General features: G+C 38.9%; 1 protein-coding gene across 1 annotated transcript in view; it reads left to right on the top strand.

The window, feature by feature from the left end:
* Positions 1-24,994, top strand: part of CUL5 (cullin 5) — a 91,053-nt gene extending 66,059 nt beyond the window's left edge. The window contains exons 11-19 of the mRNA XM_046016048.1: positions 2,007-2,071; positions 9,348-9,480; positions 10,304-10,435; positions 13,096-13,219; positions 14,386-14,561; positions 15,114-15,275; positions 16,025-16,143; positions 16,742-16,865; positions 21,445-24,994. Coding sequence (XP_045872004.1) covers positions 2,007-2,071; positions 9,348-9,480; positions 10,304-10,435; positions 13,096-13,219; positions 14,386-14,561; positions 15,114-15,275; positions 16,025-16,143; positions 16,742-16,865; positions 21,445-21,639 — 1,230 coding nt within the window. The 3' untranslated portion in view covers positions 21,640-24,994. The remainder of the gene's footprint in view (positions 1-2,006; positions 2,072-9,347; positions 9,481-10,303; positions 10,436-13,095; positions 13,220-14,385; positions 14,562-15,113; positions 15,276-16,024; positions 16,144-16,741; positions 16,866-21,444) is intronic.
* Positions 24,995-25,322: the final 328 nt, after the last annotated feature.

Here is a 25,322-nt window from a genome sequence, read left to right as displayed (position 1 = left end):
TCCAGTAGGGTTTTTCCCTCCATTTTTAGGTGGGCAGATAGGTAGAGAGAGAGAGAGGGTAAGAATGGCTTTAAGGGAGGGTAGAGGTGTAGTTGCGTTAGTTCGAAATATTAAATGGAGTGGCCAGCAAAAGCTTTGTTGAGGGGGCATCTGAATCAGGATTGAAAGTAAGAAAGTCATATGGCTGTCTGAGAGAAGAGTATCCAGCAAAAGGGACAGCTTAAAAAGCTGTGAGGCAGGAATTTACCTGTCATATTCCAGGAACAGGAGGAAAAAAGGTCAGTGTGGCCCGAGTGGATGGAGTGAGGGGAGAGGAGTAGGAAATGAAGTCAGAGATAACAGGAGGCCAGATCACGGAAGACCCTGCGCTAGGGAAGGAAGTTTGGTTTTCACCCCGAGGAGGATCGAAAGTCCTTAGAAGGTTTTGAACAGAATGGATATGACCTATGTTTTAACAGGGTCACTTGGTTGCTGCAAAAAGAATCGACTGGAGGGGGGCAGGAGAAGAAGTAAGAACATTGGCTAAGAACCTATTTAAGTAATTCATAAACTTAAGTAAATTCATAAATTCATAAATAAAAATTCATAAATTCATAAATAATTCATAAAGTAAGATGGAGGCTGGGCCCGGAACGATAGTTGTTAGAGGCAGGCAGAATTGGTCGGATACTGATTATGACAACAGACTGCACGAGATTTGCCAATGAATCCGACGTAGAACGTGGTAGAAAGAGACCAGTCAGGGATGACATTTAAATTTTTGTTCTGACTGCTTAGAAGCACATGCTTGCTGGATGGGAGGACGGTAGGAGAGGCAGGTTTGGGGAGGGACGGTCATTAGATTAGGAGCTCAGTTTTGGACAGGTTAACTTTGCAACGTTCATTAAACATCTGTGTGGCAGCGTCAAGTGTGGCGTGTAAGGGAGAGAACAGACCTGAATAATGACTTTGGGAGCTTTAACACACGGGTGGCATTTAAAGTGCTGACACCGGCCATGACCGCCAGTGTAATGGGTGAGGATGGAAAAGACAGGAGATCCAGGGTCTGGCCTGGCGCACTGTCAGTTTTGTTACGAGGAAGATGAAGAACCAGCTTTCGTGAGGAGAGAGCAGAGTGAGTGGAATGAGCGGGAGAGTACAGTGTCGTAAACAACACGTGGAATAGCACTTCCAGGGCCAGGGCGTGCGTGCTGCTTTAACGTGCTGCTGCCACGGCGCCTGGGGGGCTCGGGCAGTGAAGCGGCCGCCTTCGGCTCAGGTCATGATGCCAGGGTCCTGGGCTCCCTGCTCAGTGGAGCATCTGCTTCTCCCTCTCCTCCCTGCTCACGCTCTCTCTCTCAAGTAAATAAAAATGAAAAATAAATAAAATGCTGCTCTGTCTTGTAAGATGGGGGTTAAGCATTGTCTTCTGCACGGAGGTTGTGAGTGACTTTGGCAAGAACGAGTGGGTTGAGCAGTGCTACCAAAGCCGGGCTGTGGGGAGGGTTTTTCCAGTAGGACTGGCAGCAGAGAAACTGGAGACCGTGCGTTAGGTAATTCGTGCAGGAAGTTTTTAGCTTAGGGGGATAAATGATGCAGGAGCTGGAGGTGAGCCAAGGCAAGAGAGAATGTTTAGATTTAAATAATGATCTATTTGTGTACCTTTGTGTGGACGGGGAAAGATGATAATAGAGATGAGAGGGAATTCTGTTCACCTCGGTTTTATTAGCATCATAGGGAGTCCCATCCTCTCGGAAAGACGGAAAGTCTCCGTGGGGAGGAAATGGGGGAGGCTGAAGGGAAAGACAATGTGTGAAGTGTGTTCTGGGGAAGTGTGCACAGAGAGAATGGGATGGCCGTCAGGCAGCACTGAGACCCTACCTGAGAATACTGACAGTCCTGACGTGAGAGGGAACATGCTGAAGTCATGGCTTGAAAAATTCTGTCAGGCCACAGACACCGTTAAAATACCAAACTATATTTTAAATATTAAAAATAATGTTCATTTCATTGTAAATTCTTTGCAGGCATATAAAGCAGTTGTTAATGATGCTACCATATTTAAACTTGAATTACCTTTGAAGCAGAAAGGGTAAGTTTTTAAAAATCATGTTTAAAATTCTTAACTTTTTTATAGAGTGTATTAGACATTATTGGGTATGTGTGGTGTCCTGTCTCCCTAAAATCTATTAGGTTTGATTTTTGCTGCTGCTTCCTTTTTACTTTTATGATTTTTACTGCCTTTGAATATTAAAAACTCTTAGTTTTTAATTTCATATTATCTCCCATGGTGACCAAAAAATATTGATCTTATTTATTTAAGTGGAAAAATGTTCTTAATCTTTTAGAATCTCTTTGTGATTTTTTTCTCCTTTTAATTTCTAAAGTTACTTTACTACTTGTAAAAACATAGACTATAACTCAATTCACCATACTGAAAGAGGAAAGCCAATTTTAATGTAAATATTTATATTGCCATTTTAAAAAAATCCAAAATATAATGAATTAAATGGATACATTAATAAATTAAATTTACAAATTGGTAAAGCAGAGCTAGTTATGGTACCTTAGAGTAGTACTAAGCACTAAGGTTCATTGGAAAAATGTTTTGATATACTTTCTAGCTAAGAATTGCTATTATAGGGGCACCTGGGTGGTTCCAAAGGTTAAGTGTCTGCCTTTGGCTCAGGTAATGATCCCAGGGTCCTGGGATTGAGCTCTGCTTTGGGCTCCCTGCTCAGCAGAGAGCCTGCTTCTCTCTCTGTCTGCCGCTCCTCTGCTTGTGTTCCCTCTTTCTTTCTCTTTCTCTCTGACAAATAAAATCTTTTTTAAGTGTTGTTGTTTTTTAAGATTTTTTGAAGTTCTTTTTTTTTTTTTTTAAAGATTTATACGAGACAGCGTGTGCATGTACATGTGCTTGAAGGGTGGGGGGCAGAGGAGGAGAGACTCAAGCAGACTCCCTGCTGAGGACTTCCGGTGTGTTCATCCTCCCTGACAATGACCTCGGCTACTCCGTGAGCCCTCCCCCTGCTTCCTTCCCATGCAGCCGTCGTTCTGATTATTGCAGCCGATTACTTTTGCCGGCTCCAGGACTTCATATAAATGGAATCATACCTTATGTACTTTTGTGTGTAAAGTTTCTCTCAGTGCAGTGCAGTGTTTTGTGATTCATCCGTGTTTTTGCACATCACGGTGGTTGGGTTTCCCTGGTGTTTGTACTGCTTTACCCTCCCATGAGTGCCAGTGGATTCGCATTTTTACCAACATTTAGTGTTATTTTAATTTCAGTCATTCTAGATGTGCGTAGTGATCATCTCGGTGTGGTTGTAATTCCATTTCCCTTAAGACTTACTTGGTGTTGAGCACTTTTTCTTGTACTATTTGGCTTTCTTGTATTTTACTTAAGTATCTGTTCCACTCTTTTGCCTGTTTTGTTTTGTTTTTTTCCCCACAGCATTATTCCTTTTCATTACGGAGCTATAACAATTCTTAGATATTCTGTATATAGACTCTGAGAGATACATGCTTTTCTTTTATGGTTTTTGCTTTTTTATGTTTTGTCCAGGAAAGCTTTGTCTGTTTCTACCCCTATGACACGAAGATAATCTTTTTTGTTTCTTCTAGAAGCTTTAGAATTTTAGCTTAAGGTCCATCTTAAATAAATGATTATTTATATTGTAAGTAGGGGGTTAAATTTAATGATTTTTTTTCCTTTTCCATATGGATAGCAACTGGTTTCATCACCATTTGTTGGAAATATCTACCATCCCCACTGCATTGCTTCAGTGCATTTTATAAAACATCAAGTGACTTAAAAATATGTGTGTTATTTCTGGGCTATTTTATTCCATTTTTTTATTTGGATATCCTTAGGCCTTTACTACATAGTCCTAATGAATACAGTTCTATGGTAACCCAAGTAGTTTAATTTTGTTCTTTTTTTTCCATGAACTCTTTTCATGTTCTAGTATTTTGTTAGTATATAGAAATACAGTTGATTTTTGTATATTGATTCTATATCCTGTTAGCTTGTCAAAGCTATTCCAGTAGTTGTTTTGTAGATTTCTTAAGAGTTTTCTGTGTAAATAATCATGTAATCTGTGAATACTGTTTTACTCCTTTCTGATCTTCATGCCTCTTAGTTCTTTTTCTTGCCTTGCTACATGGTTGAGTCATAAGTACCGTGTTGAATAGAAGTGGTAAAAGTGGGTGTCCCTGTCCTTTTTGTCAAGTTTGGGGGAGCCTTTAATATTTATCACTAGGTACAAAGTTAGCTGAGGGTTTTTCATATATGCCCTTAATTAGGTTGCTTTTTATTTCTAGCTTGTTAAAAGTTTTGGTAATGAATGGGTGTTGACTTTTATTAAATGCTTTTTCTGTGTTGAAACGATCATAGGGTTTTTCCTCTATATTCTTCTGATGTGGTAAATATATTGTGGGGTTTTTTTTGTTGTTGTTTTTTAAAGATTTTACTTATTTATTTGACTTTTATTAAATGCTTTTTCTGTGTTGAAACGATCATAGGGTTTTTCCTCTCTATTCTTCTGATGTGGTAAATATATTGTGGGGTTTTTTGTTGTTGTTGTTTAAAGATTTTATTTATTTGTCAAAAAAAAAATTCTTTATTGATTGATTTGTAAAATCAAAAGATTTTACTTATTTATCTTTGACAAATAAATCTCCCACAGGCAGAGGAGAGGGAGGCTTCTCACTGAGCAAGGAGCCTGAGGCAGGACTTGATCCCAGAACACTGGGATTGTGACCTGAGCAGAAGGTGGACTCTTAACCAGTTGAGCCAGCCGAGGATCCCAGTACATTGGTTTTTCTTAAAAAATCACATTTAACCAAGGCTGAATTGCTAGGATAAACTCTGCTTGGTTGTGATGCATATTACTCTTTTTCTATATCCTGCATTCAGTTTGCTGATAATGTTGGTTAGATTTTTTTTTTTTTTTTTCATCTATATTCATGAAGGATTTGACCTCTTTCTTTTCTGGTCTTTGTGCCCTATATAATTTTCATTTTTATCATGTCTTAGTCATTTTCTGGTATTAGGATTATGTTGGCTTTGTAAGGAGGATTGGTAGTTATTTCCTCCGTTTGTATGTTCTAAAAGAATGAGTGTAATTGGTATTACTTCTTCCTTACATGTTTGATAGAATTCATAAGTGAAGTCGTCCGGGTCTGGGGTTTTCTTTATGTGCAGATATTGATTCCAGGTTCAGCCTCTTCAGATTTCTTAAGTAACCTAGTTTTAGTTGTGGCCAGGTGTGTTTTTTGAGGACCTTGTTCATTCTAAGTTGTCAGACTTACATTAGAGCCTCATTAAGATGAGAATTAACATTTACAAGGAAACAAGGCCAGACACCATAGCTGTAAATGAGTGTGTGTATCTCTAAGTTTGTCCACTGAGAGGACCTAGCCACAGTGACACCCCAAAAGCAATGAACACAACTAGCACCAGATCTAGTCCACTAAATATTATTGTCCACTGAAAGAAGTTAGGGCTGTGTGAAAAATGGCTGATTCTACCAGAGGTAGACTTCTTCTTGACCAAACTGCAACCCAGCCCCTGGTTGAATTAAAGTGATTGGCCTCCTCCAGAACAGAACAGAGCTTGAACCCGCTCCTAATGGGAGCTGACATCATCTGGTGCCTCCGTGATGCTTTACATGTAGTGCCCAGTAATCAGGATGACGTTACCAGGCTTGTGAAGGCGGAGACACTTACGCTCAATGAAGAGAAAAACCATTTTAGAAACAGACTGTCAGATGATCCCAATATTGGAGTTGGCAGATAAGGACTTTAAAATAATTAAGATCAGTAGCTTAACCACAGTGATATACCACTCACCCCCACTAGAATGGCTAAAATTGAAAAGACACAAGTATTGGTGAGGATGTGGAGAGCTTGGATTCATTTATAGTTCTTCGATGCAGCCACTTTGGAAATAGTTTGGTAGTTCTTCAAGAAGTTAAATATAGAGTTACCATATCACCTAGCAGTTCCACTACTGGGACAAATGTACACACTCTCAAAAATTTGTGCATGAATGCTTGTAGCAGCATTAGTCTTAATAGCCTTCCCCAAAAGGAAACAACCCGAATGCCCATTGTCTGATGAATGGGTAAGCAGCATGCGGTATATTGGTGCAGTGCGATATCATCCAGCCATAAAACAGAATGAATTCTGATACATGCTACAGCATGAATGGAAGCCCTGAGAATATGCCAAGTGAAATTGGCTACATACAAAAGAACACATTTTCTATTGTTCCACTTACATGAGGTATCTAAGGTAGGCAAATTCAGTGATATAAAAAATAAAATTGACAATAACAGGGATGAGGGTGGGGGAGTGCAGAGTTACTGTTTAGTGGGTGTAGGGTTGCTGTTTCGGACAGTGAGAAAGTTCTGCACACAGATCATATTTGCAGAACATTGTGAATGTACTTAATGCCCCTAAATTGTAAACTTAAAAATGGTTAAAATTGTAACTCTTTTTACCACAATAAAAAAGGAAAGTATTTTTTTAAAGAAATGAACTACCAGTATGTGTTATGATAAGGATGAATCTTAAGAACATTATTCTAAGTAAAAGAATTCAGTCACAAAAGACCACATATTGTATGGTTCCCTTTATTGAGATGTTCAGAAGAAGGAAATCCGTAAAGAGAGAAGGTAGATGACTTGTAGCCAGGGACCAGGACGGGGGGAGATAGCTGAAGAATGACATTCGACTGGTGATGAGTATGGGGTTTCTTTTGGGGATAATGAAAATGTTTTAAAATTTCACTGTGATAGGGTGCACAGGTGGCTCAGTCGGTTAAGCGTCTGCCTTCAGCTCAGGTCACGACCCCAGGGTTCTGGGATCGAGCCCTGCTTTGGGCTCCCTGCTCAGTGGGGAGCCTGCTTCTCCCTTGGCCTCCCGCCCTCTCTCATGAATAAAGAAAATCTTCAAATAAAATTTTTTTTTAAATTTCATTATGGGGACGCCTGGTTGGCTCAGTTGGTTAAGCGGCTGCCTTCGGCTCAGGAAGGGAGCCTGGCAGGGAGGCTTGCTTGCTTGGCAGGGAGCCTGCTTCTCCCTCTGCCTCTGCCTGCCACTCTGTCTGCCTGTGCTTGCTCTCTCGCTCTCTCTCTCTCTCTGACAAATAATAAAATCTTAAAAAAAAAATATATATATATATATATAAAAAATTTCATTATGATGATGGTTGCACAAGTTTGTAGATATACTTAAAAAACATTGAATAGGTACTTTAAATGGATGAACTGCATGGTATGTGAATTATATCTTAGTAATAATAAGTTTAAATAGATAAGAAATAATTCATATTAATGGACAGATAGGTGGAAAATGTTACCTGAGAAAAGGTAAAATATGTGTAGCAATCTGTAAGTGGAATTCTAGAGAACAGAAAAGGGGGACATAGCAATATTTGAAGAGCAGTTGACCAGAAATTTCCAAATTTCAAATTTTTCCAAATTTCAAACTGGTCATCCAGTTTCAGAAACACCTTCCCCAAGTCTGCCGTGTGGAAGCTGGAGATCAGCTCTGGGTTCTCTCCTTCACATCTGCTCTCCTCTACACCTGAGCCCTCTGGTGGAAGTACCAGTTACTATTTGCCCTTTCCACTTCCCTGGTTTTTCCTCCCTGCTTTGCAAAGAAAGGCGCTCCTCTCTCATTATAGTGCTGTGTGTTTCCTTGAAACATAAAAGGCCTCCAAGATGCAGAAGAAGGGAATATTTTGAAACATTGGGATTGATGTACAGAGGATGAATTTCTGACAACTAGGTGTCAGGCCCTTTTGCAAGTCACATGGTTTCCATAATTCGATGCATTACTAAAAATGACCTTTTTTGTTAGATCCGTATGGACTTTTTTTTTTTAATATTTTATTTATTTGACAGAGAGAAATCACAACTAGGCAGAGAGGCAGGCAGAGAGAGAGGAGGAAGCAGGCTCCCTGCGGAGCAGAGAGCCGGACGTGGGGCTCGATCCCAGGACCCTAGGATCATGACCTGAGCCGAAGGCAGAGGCTTTAACCCACTGAGCCACCCAGGCGCCCCCCCGTATGGACTTTTTAAGCATATAACTCAGGAGGTTCTCAACGAGTGGTGTAACATCAGAAAACCTTCTTCCACTCCCATCTGCTTACTTATGTGAATAATATTTTTTCAGGACAGATGTACAGGTATAAAAATAAAAAGTAGAAAAAAAAAGTAATAAAATTGTGGTTTCTAGATTTGTTAAGTAGGAGGGAAAAAGTCTCATCTACCTCATTAAAATATTGTGTATGTTTTATACACACAGACACAACATAATTATGTTGTTTTGGTAAGTTGTGTACTTTTTAAAAAAATTATTTTTATTAACATATAATGTATTATTAGCCCAGGGGTACAGGTCAGTGGCTCGTCAGGCTGACACACTTCACAGCACTCACCATAGCACATGCCCTCCCCGATGTCCATCACCCAGCCACCCGTAACTTACGTACTTAAAACAGTTTGAATAACTCCGTTCTGGGACACTTGAGTTTTGTATACACAAATTTTAGAATGTTGAATTTTAATTTATTTACATTCATAATTTAGAGAAGCCAGATAAAGAATAAATGCAGGACTTCCAAGCATAAAAATACAGTACATCCAGAATTATTTAAAAAAAAATACACTACATTGGCTTTAAAATTTTGTTTTAAAGATTTTATTTATTTGACAGACAGCGAGAGAGGGAACACAAGCGGGGAAAGTGGGAGAGGGAGAGGAAGCAGTAGACTTCCCGCTGAGCAGGGAGTCTAATGCGGGGCTCGATCCTAGGACCCTGGGATCCGAGCCGAAGTCAGATGCTTAACTGACTGAACCACCCAGGCGCCCTGGCTTTTAAATTTTGTTAGCAAAGTAAAATAGAGACGCAGGTTTTTCATTGTTTCAGAAAAGTTTGCTTACTTTTCTAAAATGGATGATGGGAGGTATCACATAACTGTGGAATTTAGGTTACTTTGGATACATTCCAAAGTTCTAAATGCTAACTTACAAAATATACACAATGTTTTCAAAAGTATTTAGGAAGTTAGTACCTGAATAAAAATTTTTAAAGATGATTGGCAAGGCCAGCACTCAGGGCGGGGCAGGCTGGTACCTGGGGTACAGAATGTGGGTCTCACTCAGCATCCTGCAGGTATGCCTGTGGGGAATTAGGTAAGCGCCTCTTCGAGTTAGGCACCCTCCTTGTCTTGCTCATCCTCGTCTCAGCCCTGATCACTGGGTTTACACAGCATAAGGAATATGTGAAAAATTGGCTTTAGGAAAAATATTTGCAGATATTCACTTTTCCTCAGCTGCTTTTAATTTGTTTTTTAGGGTGGGATTAAAAACTCAGCCTGAATCAAAATGCCCCGAGTTGCTTGCCAATTACTGTGACATGTTGCTAAGAAAAACACCGTTAAGCAAAAAACTAACCTCCGAAGAGATTGAAGCAAAGCTTAAAGAAGTGGTACATATTTTTTTTTTAATTTCAGCCATTTTAATTACCTGACTTTGAATTTGTGTTGTGCTTACGAGACTGTGTGTGGTAGCAGCTAATGTTGTGAAATTTTACAGTGTAAGATCTCTAGAGGGCAGTTATTTCTGTTCCTAGGAATTTGTATTCTGTAGCTTCTAGAAAGGGGAAATAGTGTTTAATTCTTCCCCCTTGCCTGATTCTTGTGAAGGAATTCAGTGCTACCTTCTATTAAAGGACAAAGAAAGGGAAAATTGAGCTGATGATGTTTGGAATGACAGTAGAGAAACCCGCGGGTTGTCCTTTCTTTCTTTTTGTGAGAGCTCAAAATAGAGAACTAGAAATGAATGAGTGTAGATAAGAATTAATTGGTTTCATTTTTGTCTCCTGGTTGTTAGAGTCATTTGCTATAAGCCCTGGAATACAAGGAAGGAAAAAAGTAAGAAGATAGAAAATATAGACAAGAAGGCTTAAGAGATTAGTGTCAGATTGAAGTAAAAAGGCTATACAGAAGAGAAATTTGGGGGAGAACCCTTAATTTTGATGTAAAGTTTTACATTATTTGTTAAATCTGAAAAGTTGATGTTTATAGGAACTGAAAGGTTATTTGATTAAAGTCTCAAATTTGCTAGCTTTTAAAGTAGCTAAGTAGGGTCCTGGGACTGGTCATTTTTCTGAGATGGGCGGTTCGGTAGGCTTCTGTCTATACACGTTTATGTAAATTTCTGGATTTTGACATTGGGAGTGTGGAAGGGTCTCAGTGAGAGAGTTGGCTAAGAATATACATGAATTGAAAGTAACTTTGTTTTCCGTACAGCTGCTGGTACTTAAATACGTACAAAATAAAGACGTTTTTATGAGATACCACAAAGCTCATTTGACACGACGTCTTATATTAGACATTTCTGCTGATAGTGAAATTGAAGAGAATATGGTAGAGTGGCTAAGAGTAAGTAAATTTATGTATATATATTAATATAACACAAGGTTCTTATGTGTGCTTAAGTAATACATTTTGGTGATGTTAGTGTCAAAGAAGTAGGGGACATTTTATAAGAGCATGGCATCGATTATATAAAATAAAGTGATATCTAATAAAGTTTATTTTCTTAATAAAGACTTTTAGTGAGACAGTTTTGCTCTTGGTTTGCTTATGATGTTTTGCACTTTGGTATTTCCACTTTGATTTGAATTGACCTTATTAAATGGGCTATGGGACAAATCATTGCATTTTTAAGGTGTTTTCAGTAAAGGGATGTTTGTAAATAATGACTTTTATATAGCTAAAAGAACCAATACGTAAGAGATGATGGCTTATTTTGGGTAATAATGCTGATTTAATTTTTAAATTCTCATATCAAAGTATTTTAAGTTTGTTCCTGTCCGTTCAGTTAAATGGGATTTGAGTTATATTACAATGAATGTCTTCTATTCATTTATATGATGTTAATATGATTATATTATATAAGATGATATAGTATAAAGTTTTTATTTGTATTTATCTATATATAAAATATATATTAATAATATTAATAAAGCTTTGTATTTTATATATATATTTCACAATATGCGTTTATATATTGCCCTGCCTTGCATACTACAGGATAGTAAAAATTACTCTGTAGACTGACAGTGTGCAAAATGATCTTAATGTTAACAATTAGTGGGAAAAATTATTGTTTTGTGACTCTGAGAAATTTCTGTTAAAACATTAAAAACTCTCTCCTACCTAGTAAAAAAATTTATAAAGTGAGTATGTATTTAGTACATTGTAATTTAAGACATAAGAAACTTTCAGAACTAAAGTACTGTTTCTCTGTAAAAATTTTAAGATTAGTTAGAAAAATATTTGCAATTCATATGTCCAATGCTGTATCTAGAATACATAAAGAACTCTTACAACTCCCCAGTAAAAAGACAGCTAAAGTACAAGTGGGCACAGAATTAAAGCAGACATTTCTTCCCGGAAGATACCCACATGGCCAATGCACGTATCGGAGATGTTGGATGTCATTAGGGAAACACAAGTCAAAACCGTAGTGAGATAGTTTTTTTGCTTTACTCCTGCTTTTCTCCCACTTACCTTTACTCCCACCGCGATAGCTAAAATTAAAAAGAAAACAAGTGTTGGCACAGAAGAGAAGTTGGAACCTTACACGCAGCTGGTGAGACTATAAATCAGGGCAGCCTCGGGGGAGAACTGCTGGCTCGTTCTTAGAAGCTGGACATCGAGTCAGCCCAGCAGTTCTCCTCCTAAGTAATGGCGCTCAAGAGAAATGAAAGCATATGAGCACACGAGAACCTTGTCTGTGAATGTTCACAGCGGCATTCCAGATAAGAACCACAACATGCAAACAACCCACAATGTCGATCAGCTGATAGTGGATAAACCCAATGTGGTTTAATCGTACAATGGGACGATACTTAGTAGTGACAAGAAAAGCAGTCCTGACACACACTGCAACACGAGGGAACTTGGAGAACACTGCTGAGTGAAAGAATTGAGTCACAAAGACCATTTGGGAAATGATTCCACTAAAACAAAATGTCCACAGTGGCCAAATCCACAGAGACACTGTAAATACACTAAAACCTACTTAATTGTACACTCCAAAAGAGTGAGTGTTGTGGTAGATGAGTTGTATCTCCGGGAAGCTGTCCTGTAAATGAAGAGTAGTTTGAGCAGCCCCGGCCTTCGTGGTGTCATGTGACTTAGAATGAGCATTTTCGTGTGCCTCGGAGAGTCGTCAGACACACACCCCCCCACCCCACCCTCCCCACCCGCCGCCGTGAGCCTGGGTCAGCTTCCAGCCTGTTGTCGTTCCGGCTCTCAGTGTTGTGAAAGTGTTTGCTGGTGTCACTTCTCCTGGGGCCTCTTGGTTTTTTTTTATTACTGCTCCTTTCCCACTTAATGTTGATAATTTACCTTCAGTAAATTAACCTTGAGGTAAATTCCCTTAAGTTCCTCTGCCTGTATACTTAGTGTACTCGGTGTTTGGCAAGTTGGCCTCAGTCAGCTCTTCTAGAATGCCATTTATGTTCTAGTAGATTATTTTCATTCCCAGCTGTATTTTTATTTCTGTGGTGTCCTTTTATCATTGTCATCGCCCACGTAGCTCTCTTGATCAATTTCTCTTCGCCATTTTTGGTTATCCATTTTTATAAAATGTCAAGTGGATTTATCCCTAGCAACGGTGCAACAAAACCATATGCCTTGCTTTCTGTGGATAAACCGGGCTAACAGATGACTAAGATTTTGAAAAAAAGTGTCATTGGTCACTGATGAGAATAAATTTTGTCCTTTCACACTTAATACATGGTGATAACGGAGAGTTGACGTATGTTGTTGAGGGACTAGTGTTACTGAACTCTACTGTGGTGACTGATTCATGTCGATTGGAATCATGCAGAGAAAGCCTGGGTGACCTGTACTGTCATTTCGTTTTTAAGAATCAAATTTAATACATATTAGAATATAAATATTCTAATAAAGGGGAATGATTTCATCTTAAAGCATCTAAGACTTAGTTTTCCGTTTAAAGTTTTTCCTAATAGTATATCAGATTGTATATTATTATTCATTACCTCTTCTGTCTTTGCCTTTCATAGGAAGTTGGTATGCCAGCAGATTATGTAAACAAGCTTGCTAGAATGTTTCAGGACATAAAAGTATCTGAAGATTTGAACCAAGCTTTTAAGGAAATGCACAAAAACAATAAATTGGCTTTACCAGGTATTATTTTATAATTATGTGTGTGTGTATGTATATATACATATATATACATATATATGTACATATATATACCTTTTTAAAGAGAATATTTTTGTTTTCCAGTATATTAAAAATGAACCCTAGCTGTAACAGATACAAAGATGTTACAAAGTCCACATTCCTTGAAGACATCCAGCAAAACAGAATTTAACAGAATTTAGATTTGCTAATCCTTATTTTTATGTATGTATGTATTTTTTTAATTATTTTTAAATTATTTTTTAAGATTCATTTATTTATTTTAGAGAGAGAGCATGAGCAAGAAGGGCAGAGGGAAAGAGAGAGAGAATCTCAGGCTGACTCTCTGTTGAGCTCAGAGCCCAACATGGGGCTCAGTTTCATGACCCTGAGGTCATGACCTGAGCTGAAACCTAGAGTTGGATGCTCAATTGACTGTGCCACCAAAGCGCTCCTATTTTTTATTTCTTCAAAATAGCCCCAACTCACTGCCTGAACTTTACATGTTTCAGATCCCATCACGTGAAGAGACTAACTTACTTCTTTTTTATTTTAAGATTTTATTTATTTACTTTTAAGTAGGCTCCACACCCAGCAATAATGAACCCATGACCCTGAGATCAAGACCTTAGCTGAGACCAAGAGTTGGATGCTTCACCAACTGAGCCACCCAGGCATCTCCCCCGCCCTTTTTTTTAGAGATTATATTTATTTATTTGAGAGAGAGAGAACACCAGCAGCAGGGTGGGGGAGGGGAGAAGCAGACTCTCACCTGAGCAGGGAGCCCAACGCAGAGCTCAATCCCAGGACCCTGGGACCATGACCTGAGCAGAAGGCAGAGGCTTAACTGACTGAGCCTCCCAGGTGCCCCTCCCTCCCATTTTTTTTTTTTTTTTTTTTAATTTTTACATAGTCTCTATAGCCAGCGTGGTGTTCAGATTTATAACCCCAAGATCAAGAGTTGCATGTTCCCTCAACTGAGCCAGCCAGGTGCCCCTCTAATCCTTACTATAATTATTTTTTTTTCTAAAAGGACACTTTTAACAAAATCTTTAGGGTTTTGTTTAGTTTTCACCAATGCTTACCCAGTGTTTATGTATTTGTTTCTTTTTAATTTTATACATTTTCAAGATTATTTATTTCATATTTTCTGATATTCTTGCCTATAGCTGATTCAGTTAATATAAAAATTCTGAATGCTGGGGCCTGGTCAAGGAGCTCTGAGAAAGTCTTTGTCTCACTTCCTACTGAACTGGAAGATTTGATACCTGAAGTAGAAGAATTCTACAAAAAAAATCATAGTGGTCGAAAATTACATTGGCATCATCTCATGTCAAATGGAATTGTAAGTAGTTGCTGTGTGTCTTCTGATACTGGTTTGACTGAAAGTACCAGGGTTCCAAATAAGAGTTGCTGAAACAGAGAGATGTTTGTTTATTTTGTACATGCAAGTTTGAATGGGTCTGGGATCCAGTCCACGGAGTTGTAGGAGGTGGGCTTCTGGTTGTAGCAGCTCACTTCCAGTACCGCTCTTGTCTGCAGTCCAGTGTGATCCCCACTGTGGCTGTCTTCCAGCCCAGCAGGGAGGGAGAGAAGAGGGTATGCCTTACTTCAGGAGCAGCTCCTAGAAGTTGCCCCATCATTTCCACTCACATCTCATTGGGCAGAACGGGCTGCATGACCACACTGTCCCAGGGAGAGCTGGAATTTGAGCCTTTATTCTGGGCAGTCAGTAAGGTCTGCTAAAATTTTGATTACTGTGTAAGAAAGGAAGAGTGGGTATTGGAAGACAGCTAGCAGTCTTTTTCATGTTACTCTCATGTAAGGGAGAGTATGGTAGGGAGATGGTAATCATTCTGAAGAGAGTCTCATCTTGGTCTTATTTTGTCTGTCACAGATAACATTTAAGAATGAAGTAGGTCAATATGATTTGGAGGTCACAACGTTTCAACTGGCTGTGTTGTTTGCATGGAACCAAAGACCCAGAGAGAAAATCAGCTTTGAAAATCTAAAACTTGCAACTGAACTCCCTGATGCTGAGCTTAGAAGGACTTTATGGGTTTGTTTTATGTTTTTTGTTTTTAAAGTTGTATCTAGTCACAAGGCAGGAAATATTTGATGACTTGCTTACAATAAATTTTTGAATTCATCACACTCTGAAAATGACCTTTAACCCAGAAATAATACACTTATGAGAGATATTAGTGCACTAATGAGGTATTTGTGGTAAGAAAGAAATTGGAAAATAAGCAAATTACCGAGATGGCAAAAGACAAGAAAGAAAGAAAAAAAAAGTGAGAAAGATTGAGTTGGTGTTAAACGTTACCTGTGAGGAGTGTGACCAGAGATTTCATACTGAGAATGTGTTCAAAGATTTTATCATGACCAAAAATGTAAGAATTAGAAAACTTTGGTCTTTTTGAGAGCCTGCAAAATGTCCTTGTGGAGTCTCGCGCCCACAACTACATTTTACCCTTACTCCACAGACCTCTTGAAAGTTCCAGAAAGTAATTGTCTAGAGGGAAAGATCTGGCAAGTTGCTTTTGCCGTGATCGCCTCTGACCAATCCCTCTGGTCTCTTGTCCTGCTGTAAAGAGATCATGTATTGCTTCCTTGCTCATAAACAACTCCTGCTCCTGTCCTTTTCCCAGTGAACATTTACACTCTTACGTTCATTGAGGTACCACGTAAAAGTTGAATTGTGATTTTGTGCTTATAATTTGTTCTCACCTCTTTTAGTCACGTTGAAGAATTGCTCTTTGTGTTCCATACTGTTAATAGATTTTGTTTTCTTTTTATTCCACATAGTCTTTAGTAGCTTTCCCAAAGCTCAAGCGGCAAGTTCTATTGTATGAACCTCAAGTCAACTCGCCCAAAGACTTCACAGAAGGCACCCTCTTCTCAGTGAACCAGGAGTTCAGTTTAATGTAAGGTTGACATTGGTCGATGTAAAATACAAACACCTTGTTTGAATTTTTGTGTTTTATTGTTAGCACAATAATTATTTTCCTTACATTATATTTAAAACAACATTCTAGGATTATGCCATCTAGTTGTTTATTAAACATGGTAATGAACTAGAGATGCTGCTTATTTGTCAAGGACACATTTTGTTGTGTGATTATGTTGCTTTCCATCTTTAAATATCCTGTTGAACTCTAAAGAAGCTTCATTCACACAAAGCATTTTTTCCCCTAAGATCCACTTAGATGATAACGCTGAACAACAGCCCATATATCTTCCAACTGTCTAAGCGCGTTCGTGGCAGTATAAAGTATATTAGCTCTGTTATTACAGGGAATGCTGTGACCCATACATAATTAGCTGAGCTTTTGTTGTGTTTCAGGAAAATCAGATGCTTCATTGTAAATAAAGCTGTATGTTGATTATTTGTTACTTTTCCTTTAGACAGTTCTGGAGTATAATTTTCAGAATTTTTCTAAATCTTTTTTTCTCAGACATTGCTATAGTATGATGTCAAAAGGCCTTCAACTGTAAAATACGTGATTCACTGTTTTTTTGCAGAAAAAATGCTAAAGTTCAGAAAAGGGGTAAAATCAACTTGATTGGACGCTTGCAGCTCACTACAGAAAGGATGAGAGAAGAAGAGAATGAAGGAATAGTTCAACTAAGAATACTTAGAACCCAGGTTTGTATAAGGCAGAGTGTCTATACTTTGAAAAACTTTTGTTCTTTTTTTAATCTTCAATTTTTTTTAAATTTAAAAGCATGTAGGCATTCAAACTGTTTGTAATAAAGAGCTAATTTTCATTTTGCTGGAAGTTAAAAATTGTATTGCTGGCGTTCTCATAGCTGCTGAAAGAGGCGTCTTTGATGGCCTCTGGTAGATTGTATTGGTTGGGCAAAACCTTGGTTTTGAGTTGTGTCTCCCTTTGATCACAACTGACTAAACGTGTGTCCACAATAAGTTATAATTCCAGGATTGAAGTATTTAAACTCTTATTTAATTTTAAGACATATAATTCCATTGTAATATGAAATTAGGGAACACTTTTGAAAACTTTTTTTTTTTTTTTTTAAGTTTTGTTTGTTTATTTTTAGCGGCCTCCACACCCAGTGTGTGAGGCTCGATTTCCTGACCCCAAGATCAAGAATCTCAACCCCTTCTGACTGGGCCAGCCAGGTGCCTCTGATTCACAAACTATAAAGCTAGGGTTGTGGTCCCTTCTGAACATGATAAAGAACACTTACGGCTAACTGATGTGTGACCATTTTAACTTTAGAGATATTCTTATTAGGGATGCCTGGGTGGATCAGTCAGGCCTGTGTGTTGGGCCCAGGTCATAATCCCAGGGTCCTAGGATCGAGTCCCACATTGGGTTCCTTGCTCAGCGGTGAGCCTGCTTCTCCCTCTGCCTGTCCCTGCTTGTGCTCAGTCTCTGTCTATCTCCATCTCTGACAAATAAGTAAAAATCTTAAAAATAATAATAAAACCAACCACTTTCACTGTTTTTATTTAATGTTTGAAACTGCTGGCCAATTCAATAAAATATGAAACAAGAGTAAGATTAAAATAGTTTATTACTTCTAGATCATCTAGTATGATAAGGGAGCAGAGAAAAGATGAATAAAAATCTATTGCTTTTCTATTTAGCAATAAATAAATTTTTAAAACTTAAGAGAAAGGGGCACTTGGGTGACCCAGTTGGTTGAGCATCCGACTTGATTTTGGTTCAGTCATGATAGCTGGGTTGTGAGATGGAGCCCCATGTTTTGCTCCCCGTTCAGCAGAGAGTGTGGGTGAGATTCTCTCTCTCTGCCCCTGCCCCCACTTGTATGCTCTCCCTGTCTGTCAAATAAATAAATAAATAAATCAAATCTTTAAAAAAAAAAAAGGAAAAAATAAAAGAAGAAACCATAGAATTCATAGGCACTTCTTTAAAAAGAATTTGTGGCCCTTTACTGAGAGTCAAAAGGAGATTTGAGTAAATAGAAAGATCTTGCTCTTTTTCTCTTACTAAAATGTTTAATTGAGGTGTAATGTCCATGTAGAATGCACATTTCAGAGGTTGTCAGTGAGTTTTGGTAAGTGTACATACCTGTGTGACCATCACCTCGGTTAAGATACAGAAGGTTTCTGTCAGTCCAGCCAGCCCCACTCTGACCTACCAGATTCCTCTCACCACTTCCTAGTTGTGCCTGTTCCAAGTCTCCACAGAGCCAGAACTGGACCGTGAACGTACACATGCTGTCTAGCTTCTTTTTTTTTTTTTTTACATTATTTTATTTATTTATTTGACAGAGACAGATCACAAGTAGGCAGAGAGGCAGGCAGAGAGAGAGGAGGAAGCAGGCTCCCTGCTGAGCAGAGAGCTGGATGCAGGGCTTGATCCCAGGACCCTGAGATCATGACCTGAGCCGAAGGCAGAGGCTTTAACCCACTGAGCCACCCAGGTGCCCTGTTTAGCTTCTTTTGCTCAGCCTGCAGTAACCACATTCTTCAAAGTTAAGGCTGAATTGCTTAAGGAGTCAATTTTCCCAATATGAAAAGTTGCCTGGGAATATTTTGGGAATTTTACAGATTCTCAGTTTTTTGAGAAAGAACAAATAAGAATGTTTGAGATCCTTTTTTTTTTTTTTTAAAGATTTTATTTATTTATTTGACAGAGATCACAAGTGGGCAGAGAGGCAGGCAGCGAGAGAGAGAGGAGGAAGCAGGCTCCCCGCTGCGCAGAGAGCCCGATGCGGGGCTTGATCCCAAGACCCTGAGATCATGACCCGAGCCGAAGGCAGAGGCCTAATCCACTGAGCCACCCAGGCGCCCCGAGAATGTTTGAGATCCTTAAAAATAAAAGAATAAGGTGTAGGTAGAACTTGCTGTGGCAAACGTGAACACTTATGAAAATAAAACTGTAATAGGCGGATAGGTGGAGGAAGGTAGCTCAGAATTGAACCTACTGTATAAGTACAGACGAACTTTGGAATAAAGGAAATAATTCCCATGGGCATGAAAAGGAAGTTCAGTAAGAGATTCTGGGGAGTTTCACATTTGGGGTGAAAATCAGGTTATAGTCCGAGTTTTTGGCTACACCAGGATAAATTCCAGATGGATTAGAGTTGAGCAGGTGTCGTCGTTCTATAGGATGTGCAGAGAAAATGAAGTTTTTCTGCTTTGTCTTAAACTGGTGGCTAATGACATGCATTCCAGCGACCCGGCTGTCCCTTTAGGTAGTGCTCATCCTTTCTCATTTCTCCGTGGTCTTCCTCCCCCCCAGCCCCACTCTGTGCTGTTTCACAGATGGCGTCTGGAAGGATCAAGAGTGAGAGGAATTCACTTGACCTCGTAGTGATAGTGAAAGGATCATCCTATCCTTGTAACGGGGTCCTGGGTTCTTGCATTTTTGGGGCGGCGCTTCATCTGTCAGCTGCGGGAACCTGACTTCCTTGCTATCTGCTGCTGCTGTCTGTAGCAGTGAGCTCTGGTTCCCTTTCAGCAGTCGGTAAGGACCACCTGGGTTCTTCCCTGCTCTGACTGCCGGTCTTCTGTTCTCAGGGAGCTCTGCAGCTCTCTTGACTCTGCCCCATCTCCCATGTGGCCCCTTGGCCTGGGTGCCCTCTGTCACTCACCTGCTGCTGCGGGATTACTCTCGCCTGGCACTAAAGGCTTTCGGGGGTTTTGTTAGCTCTGCGCCCCTTCTGCGTCACGTGGGAACCAGAGGAGGGTCGGGAGTGCCTGCTCTTTCCATCCCGCCAGGCCCCGTCATCCAGTGACGTCTGAGTAGTAAGCGCAGACCAGGGCCAGCGCGCCCGTGCTCTGTTTCTCCTTGTCCCTCCTCGAACACAGCCCCCTCCCTCACCTCTGCCAGAGATTGAGACAGGTGCATTCAGTTCTCCTTCTTGGCTCCCACATCAGATCTTCACGCGCCTGAAGGCTTCCCCCTTCCTTCTTTCTTTCTGCAACCTTGACATAAGCCCCTCACCGAGACCCTGGCATCTGGACACATTGAGAATGGGAGGACTTTGCTGACCTCCCTGTGGCGAGGGAAGGATCCTCATGTCTCTTCCGGGGAAGTGGAAGAGTCGTTTCTCTTGCCTAACAGTATCTGGCACTCAAAGTCCGTTACATCTCCACCAAAGCAGACAGATGCCTTTGGGTTGCTAAAGACAGAGTTCATATGGGAAAAGCAAAAGAGAGAATATATAATAATTTTTGAGTTATCCGTATTACAAGCTTAATAGTAATTAAATCATCAACAACTATTTATAAAATTGACTTAGGGGAGGGGTGCCTGAGTGGCTCAGTGGGCTGGAGCCTCTGCCTTCCGCTCAGGTCATGATCTCAGGGTCCTGGGATCAAGTCCCGTGTCGGGCTCTCTGCTCCGCCGGGAGTCTGCTTCCTCTCTGCCTGCCTCTCTGCCTGCTTGTGATCTCTGTCTGTCAAATAAATAAATAAATAAAATCTTTAAAAAAAAATTGACTTAGGGGAACAGTGCTTACTTCCTATAGGAAGTCAGAATATTTCATTGAATCAGTAACCTGAAGGTAATATTTATAGCAAATACAATTTATTATTCTGATAGTTACTGATGTTTAAAAGTAGACACCAGGGCACCTGGATGGCTCAGTGGGTTAAGCCTCTGCCTTCGGCTCAGGTCATGATCTCAGGGTCCTGGGATCAAGCCCCGCATCAGGCTCTCTGCTCAGCTGGGAGCCTGCCCCCCCCCACCTGTCTCTCTGCCTACTTGTGATCTCTCTCTCTCTGTCAAATAAATAAATAAATAAAATCTTAAAAAAAAAACAACAAAAAACTAGACACCAGCTGGCATGAGCTTCTGTACACAAATAACTCTGCCTACAATGGAAAAGGGAGTATAAGGGGTTTGTTGTATCTTAATTGACACTTAGCATAACACCAGGTTATATACATACTGTGTTCACAGGTCAGAGAAATTTTTGAAATGTGCATAGTGTGGAAAAAGTAATAGAAGGAAGCATCCCAAAACATAAGGTGTGGTTTTCTGCAGAGAGGTGGTTATGGCAATTTTGCTTTTCCTCATTTTTCAAAATCTTTACAATCAGATTTTCTTTTATAGTGAGTGAAAAAAAAAGGATTTTTATTTAAGTAAAAGCTGCTGGTCTCAAGATTAATCTATAGGTTAGTCTTTTGGATGGATGTTGGAAAGAATGAAATACATAAAAAGCCATGTTTTATTGTTTTACTTAAAATTTAATCTATTAATGTCCTTTCATTTGTATTTTTCTTTTAGGAAGCTATCATACAAATAATGAAGATGAGAAAGAAAATTAGTAACGCTCAGCTGCAGACTGAATTAGTAGAAATTTTGAAAAACATGTTTTTGCCACAAAAGAAAATGATAAAAGAGCAAATAGAGTGGCTAATAGAGCACAAATACATCCGAAGAGACGAGTCCGACATCAACACTTTCATATACATGGCGTAATCTTGAGTATCATGGACAACATTAAGAACCCAAATTTCAGAGTGCTTGGGCAGAAAGTTATAACAGTTTGTGCTGGAGGAGGGTTTATTTGGACTTTGATTACATAAATATTAAAATCTCTGCCTTACCTGACAAAACAACTCTATTTTGCCAATCACATTAGCTAGCATGATGGCATCCCCTTCATGTTGCACACTCTGTAACAGCATGCTGTTTTGTAGAGAAACTTGCATTCATGAAGAGCCCCCGATGAACTTGTAAAAGTAAACTTGATTTATATCCACCGGAAGAAATAGTTGGGAAGGGTGAGGGCGGGGTTCTTGTTGCTTTTTTTTTTTTTTCTCTTTTTTTTTTTCCCTCTCTTACAAAAATGTACTTGCGCAAGGAAGGATCTTCAGATATTCGTGCACTGAATAATGCTGTTATGTTTTGTTTTTTAAAATGCAATTAAAACTAGAAATAGCACTCTTGGTTTCTTTTGATGAAAAGAGGGAGCTGGTCTACACAACGTTGGGGGAGGGCAGATGTAGGTGAGAAGATAAGTATTTAGTAGTATAACACTATATGTTCACGCCCTGCTTCAGTGTAGTAACTGGATTTAATGGTGACCTGAAAATGATACCAGATTTTTCCAGTTCATCTACGTTGGCTTTCTTTAAGCAGGACACTGCTACTTCAGTTGTTTGTTGTCAAATAAGGAGTTTTAAAATCTTACTTGGCTGGAGAGCTTGTTTTGAAAAACTGAAGCTTATATTAATTTGTTGCTCCAATTGCTTAAAAAAAAATGTATGGAGACAGGTCATTTCAGCTGCAGAGTCAAAATAGCAAAACAGATGTTAAGTGTGTTCACCAACACACTTAATGTTTGTATACCTAATTTTATTATGCCAAATTTATTATCTCCAAATTTAAAAACAAGGCAGAGATCTACTCTCATATAATACAGTCACGTACCTGATCTCTTGATCTGTAGCGTAGAAATCCTTCAGAAATTTAAAGTCTCGTGATTAGGGATTTATAGCCTCAGGTTTCTGGAAAGGAAGACATTCTGTTTTAGAAAGGAGTGAGTGTCCACTGCAGAGGGGAGGACAAGAACCACAACGCAAGACCTGAAAAGTATAAGCAGAATCGTTGCAGTCCTAATACGAGCAGGAAACTTGCCAAATATATGTACATATATAGTTCTATATTTTAAAAATAAACGTTTTTAAAATGTTCAGAAGGCAACATTTACCCTGTTCCTTTCAGTCGATCCAAAGTAGCAACTTCCTGGTTGCCAGCAAGTGAATGCGCAGAGGGCTGCGAGGACACGGGCAGCTCCGTGGAGAAAAGCGCATTCCCCGTGGGCAAAGAGTGGCTCCACGTGGACTTTTATTCATTATGCTGCATGTTCCAAGTTTTTTGGCAAATACTTTTCTATCTTGTTTGATACTAAGTCATACTTTAAACCTCTGATTTTGGAAATAGTAGGAAGCAGAGGCTGAGCTTTGGAAGGTGCACGGTAGACAGTGTTATGCAAGGTGCTCCCAGAAGCGTTCCGTGGAATCTCTCCCCAGTCCCAAGAGGGGTTGTGAGCCGCCTGCTGAAAGGAAGGAGCGCAAATTCCAAACATCGAAGGTGTCGCTGGATACATTCACATGCCTGTTCTGAAACTCATAGGAAATTGGAATTCTGTTTCTAATTTAAAATCGTGCATTTAGCTCTGGGGGCAGCATATGTCTGTTATCAGACCGAGTGTATCGTGGTGAACTAAACTAAATTGATGACTGCGGATGACGGATGCATTTGAAATTAAAAGAAAAAATAATTTGTAATAATTGTGGCCCTCATGTTTTACAGATAGTTCAGGATCAGGCATCTTTGCTTGTCCCGTATAAGAATGCCCATGGGAAAACAGTAGAAGGGAGAACTACAGGTCATTTTTTTTAAAGTTTCAGATTTGTTGCTTTAAACCATAATTGTTCTCAGAACGTGTTTGGAATTTCTCATCTTTTTGGTCATTTAATTTAAGAATGAGAGCCATGATGTTTTGATTTATAAAGGAAAATTTAATGCAAAAGTGGGTAATTCTAAATCCATGGCAAAGTTTTCTATTAAATTTTATAAATTTTTTAATAGCTAATTATGTCCTAATTGTATTTTGGGAAATTGAACAGCAGCAAATATTGTAGACTTAACAGTTTTCATCTTTTTCTTTTTTCTTTTTGTTATGTATAAAAAAGTTTAACCACTTTTTGACATTTATGAAAACAGTTTAGTTGACAAGGTGCCTATACCATTGTTAAGTTTTCTTGAAATGTGTCTTGGCAGTAGATTTGCTAATTAAAAAAAAGAATCTGATAAAACCTTACCAGCAGTCAGCAAAAGGTATAGAATCACAATGAGTATCCTTTATGAGGTCCCTTCTCTCTGATTGCACTTAAAAGTCGTGCTGTCTGAGCAGGGATGAACACTGACATAGTGCAGGGAGAAGAATCCACGCCACCAGGAGTAGGGCAATGGGATGTACCACAGGTTAATTTAAGCTATGAACACTAATGTAAAAGATGGAGCCATCTGGAAAATACTAACCTTTGTTGTCCTCATTGCTAGAGTAAGTAGATATGAAGCAAAATTTACAAAGTAAAAAGAGCAATTTTAAGGCTTACAATGAGATAAATATTAGGACATTAGTGTTCCAGTGATTTAATGAGGATTTTGAAATAAATTATGAAGTCTTCCAATTTTTACATTTATTGGAGGGGTCCCTTGCATTGTCAACCTGTTTTAAGTCTCTTACGCTTATTTTGTGCGTAAATGTTACAATTTCCAAAAATGAAATGTTAGCTTTCTTGTTTTTACTTTTTATTGAATTTAATATAAAGTATGACCAGAGTAGTTACAAAGCATTTTGCATTATTTGCAGTAGGATGTCATTAGCCTGGCTCACAGGGCAAATTTTAAAAATTCAATTTGGGTGAAAGATTTGCTAGTTTTCCAGAAAGATTTGCTGTCTTAAACTCAAGCTGGTTTTTTCTATTGTCATGTAAATGACTGGGATGCTATCTTATAAACTCTTCCAAGGTCATGTTTGTGAAATCCACATTACATGAGAGCTTTCCTGTCATCTACACTATATATGTCGTCTGGAGTGTTGAACAAATTTGCGTTCCGAAGTTGTACTCTATCTTCGTATGGTATATACGATTTTGAATGTGTGCCACTACATACTGAGATGATAATGCTGTACAATTTTAAATGGTAGCAGTTTCTGTATGCAGTAGGCTGAAATATTTTGATGAACTGCTTAATTTTTGGATTTTATTTTTTAAGTTGTATAATTTATTTTCTTGCAAAATAAAAATGTAATATAAAAGCTTTCACCTATCCAGAAAATGTTGATGTTCTACTATTAAGTAGTTTTTAAGAGTTAAATTTGTGTAATAAGTATATTTATACATTTCATGGTGACCTAGTAAATCTTAACCTTAGGAGTCAGAAACCTGAAAAGTAACCCACTAATTTCTTTCAGATTTCAAATTTTAGTCCATAGTGAAAGCTGTCAGGAATGTAGCATTCTCGGTGATAACAGCCTCAAGTTACCATGCCTGGAAAAGAGAGACTATTTCAGACCTGAAAGTGACTAATGCATTCCTTCATCAGGTTAGACAGCCCATGTCATAACCTCAACTTGAATTTTATAT

The sequence above is a fragment of the Meles meles genome, chromosome 8, assembly GCF_922984935.1.
Source record: "Meles meles chromosome 8, mMelMel3.1 paternal haplotype, whole genome shotgun sequence".
Lineage (NCBI taxonomy): Eukaryota > Metazoa > Chordata > Mammalia > Carnivora > Mustelidae > Meles > Meles meles.
This window is presented reverse-complemented; position numbering and strand designations above follow the sequence as displayed.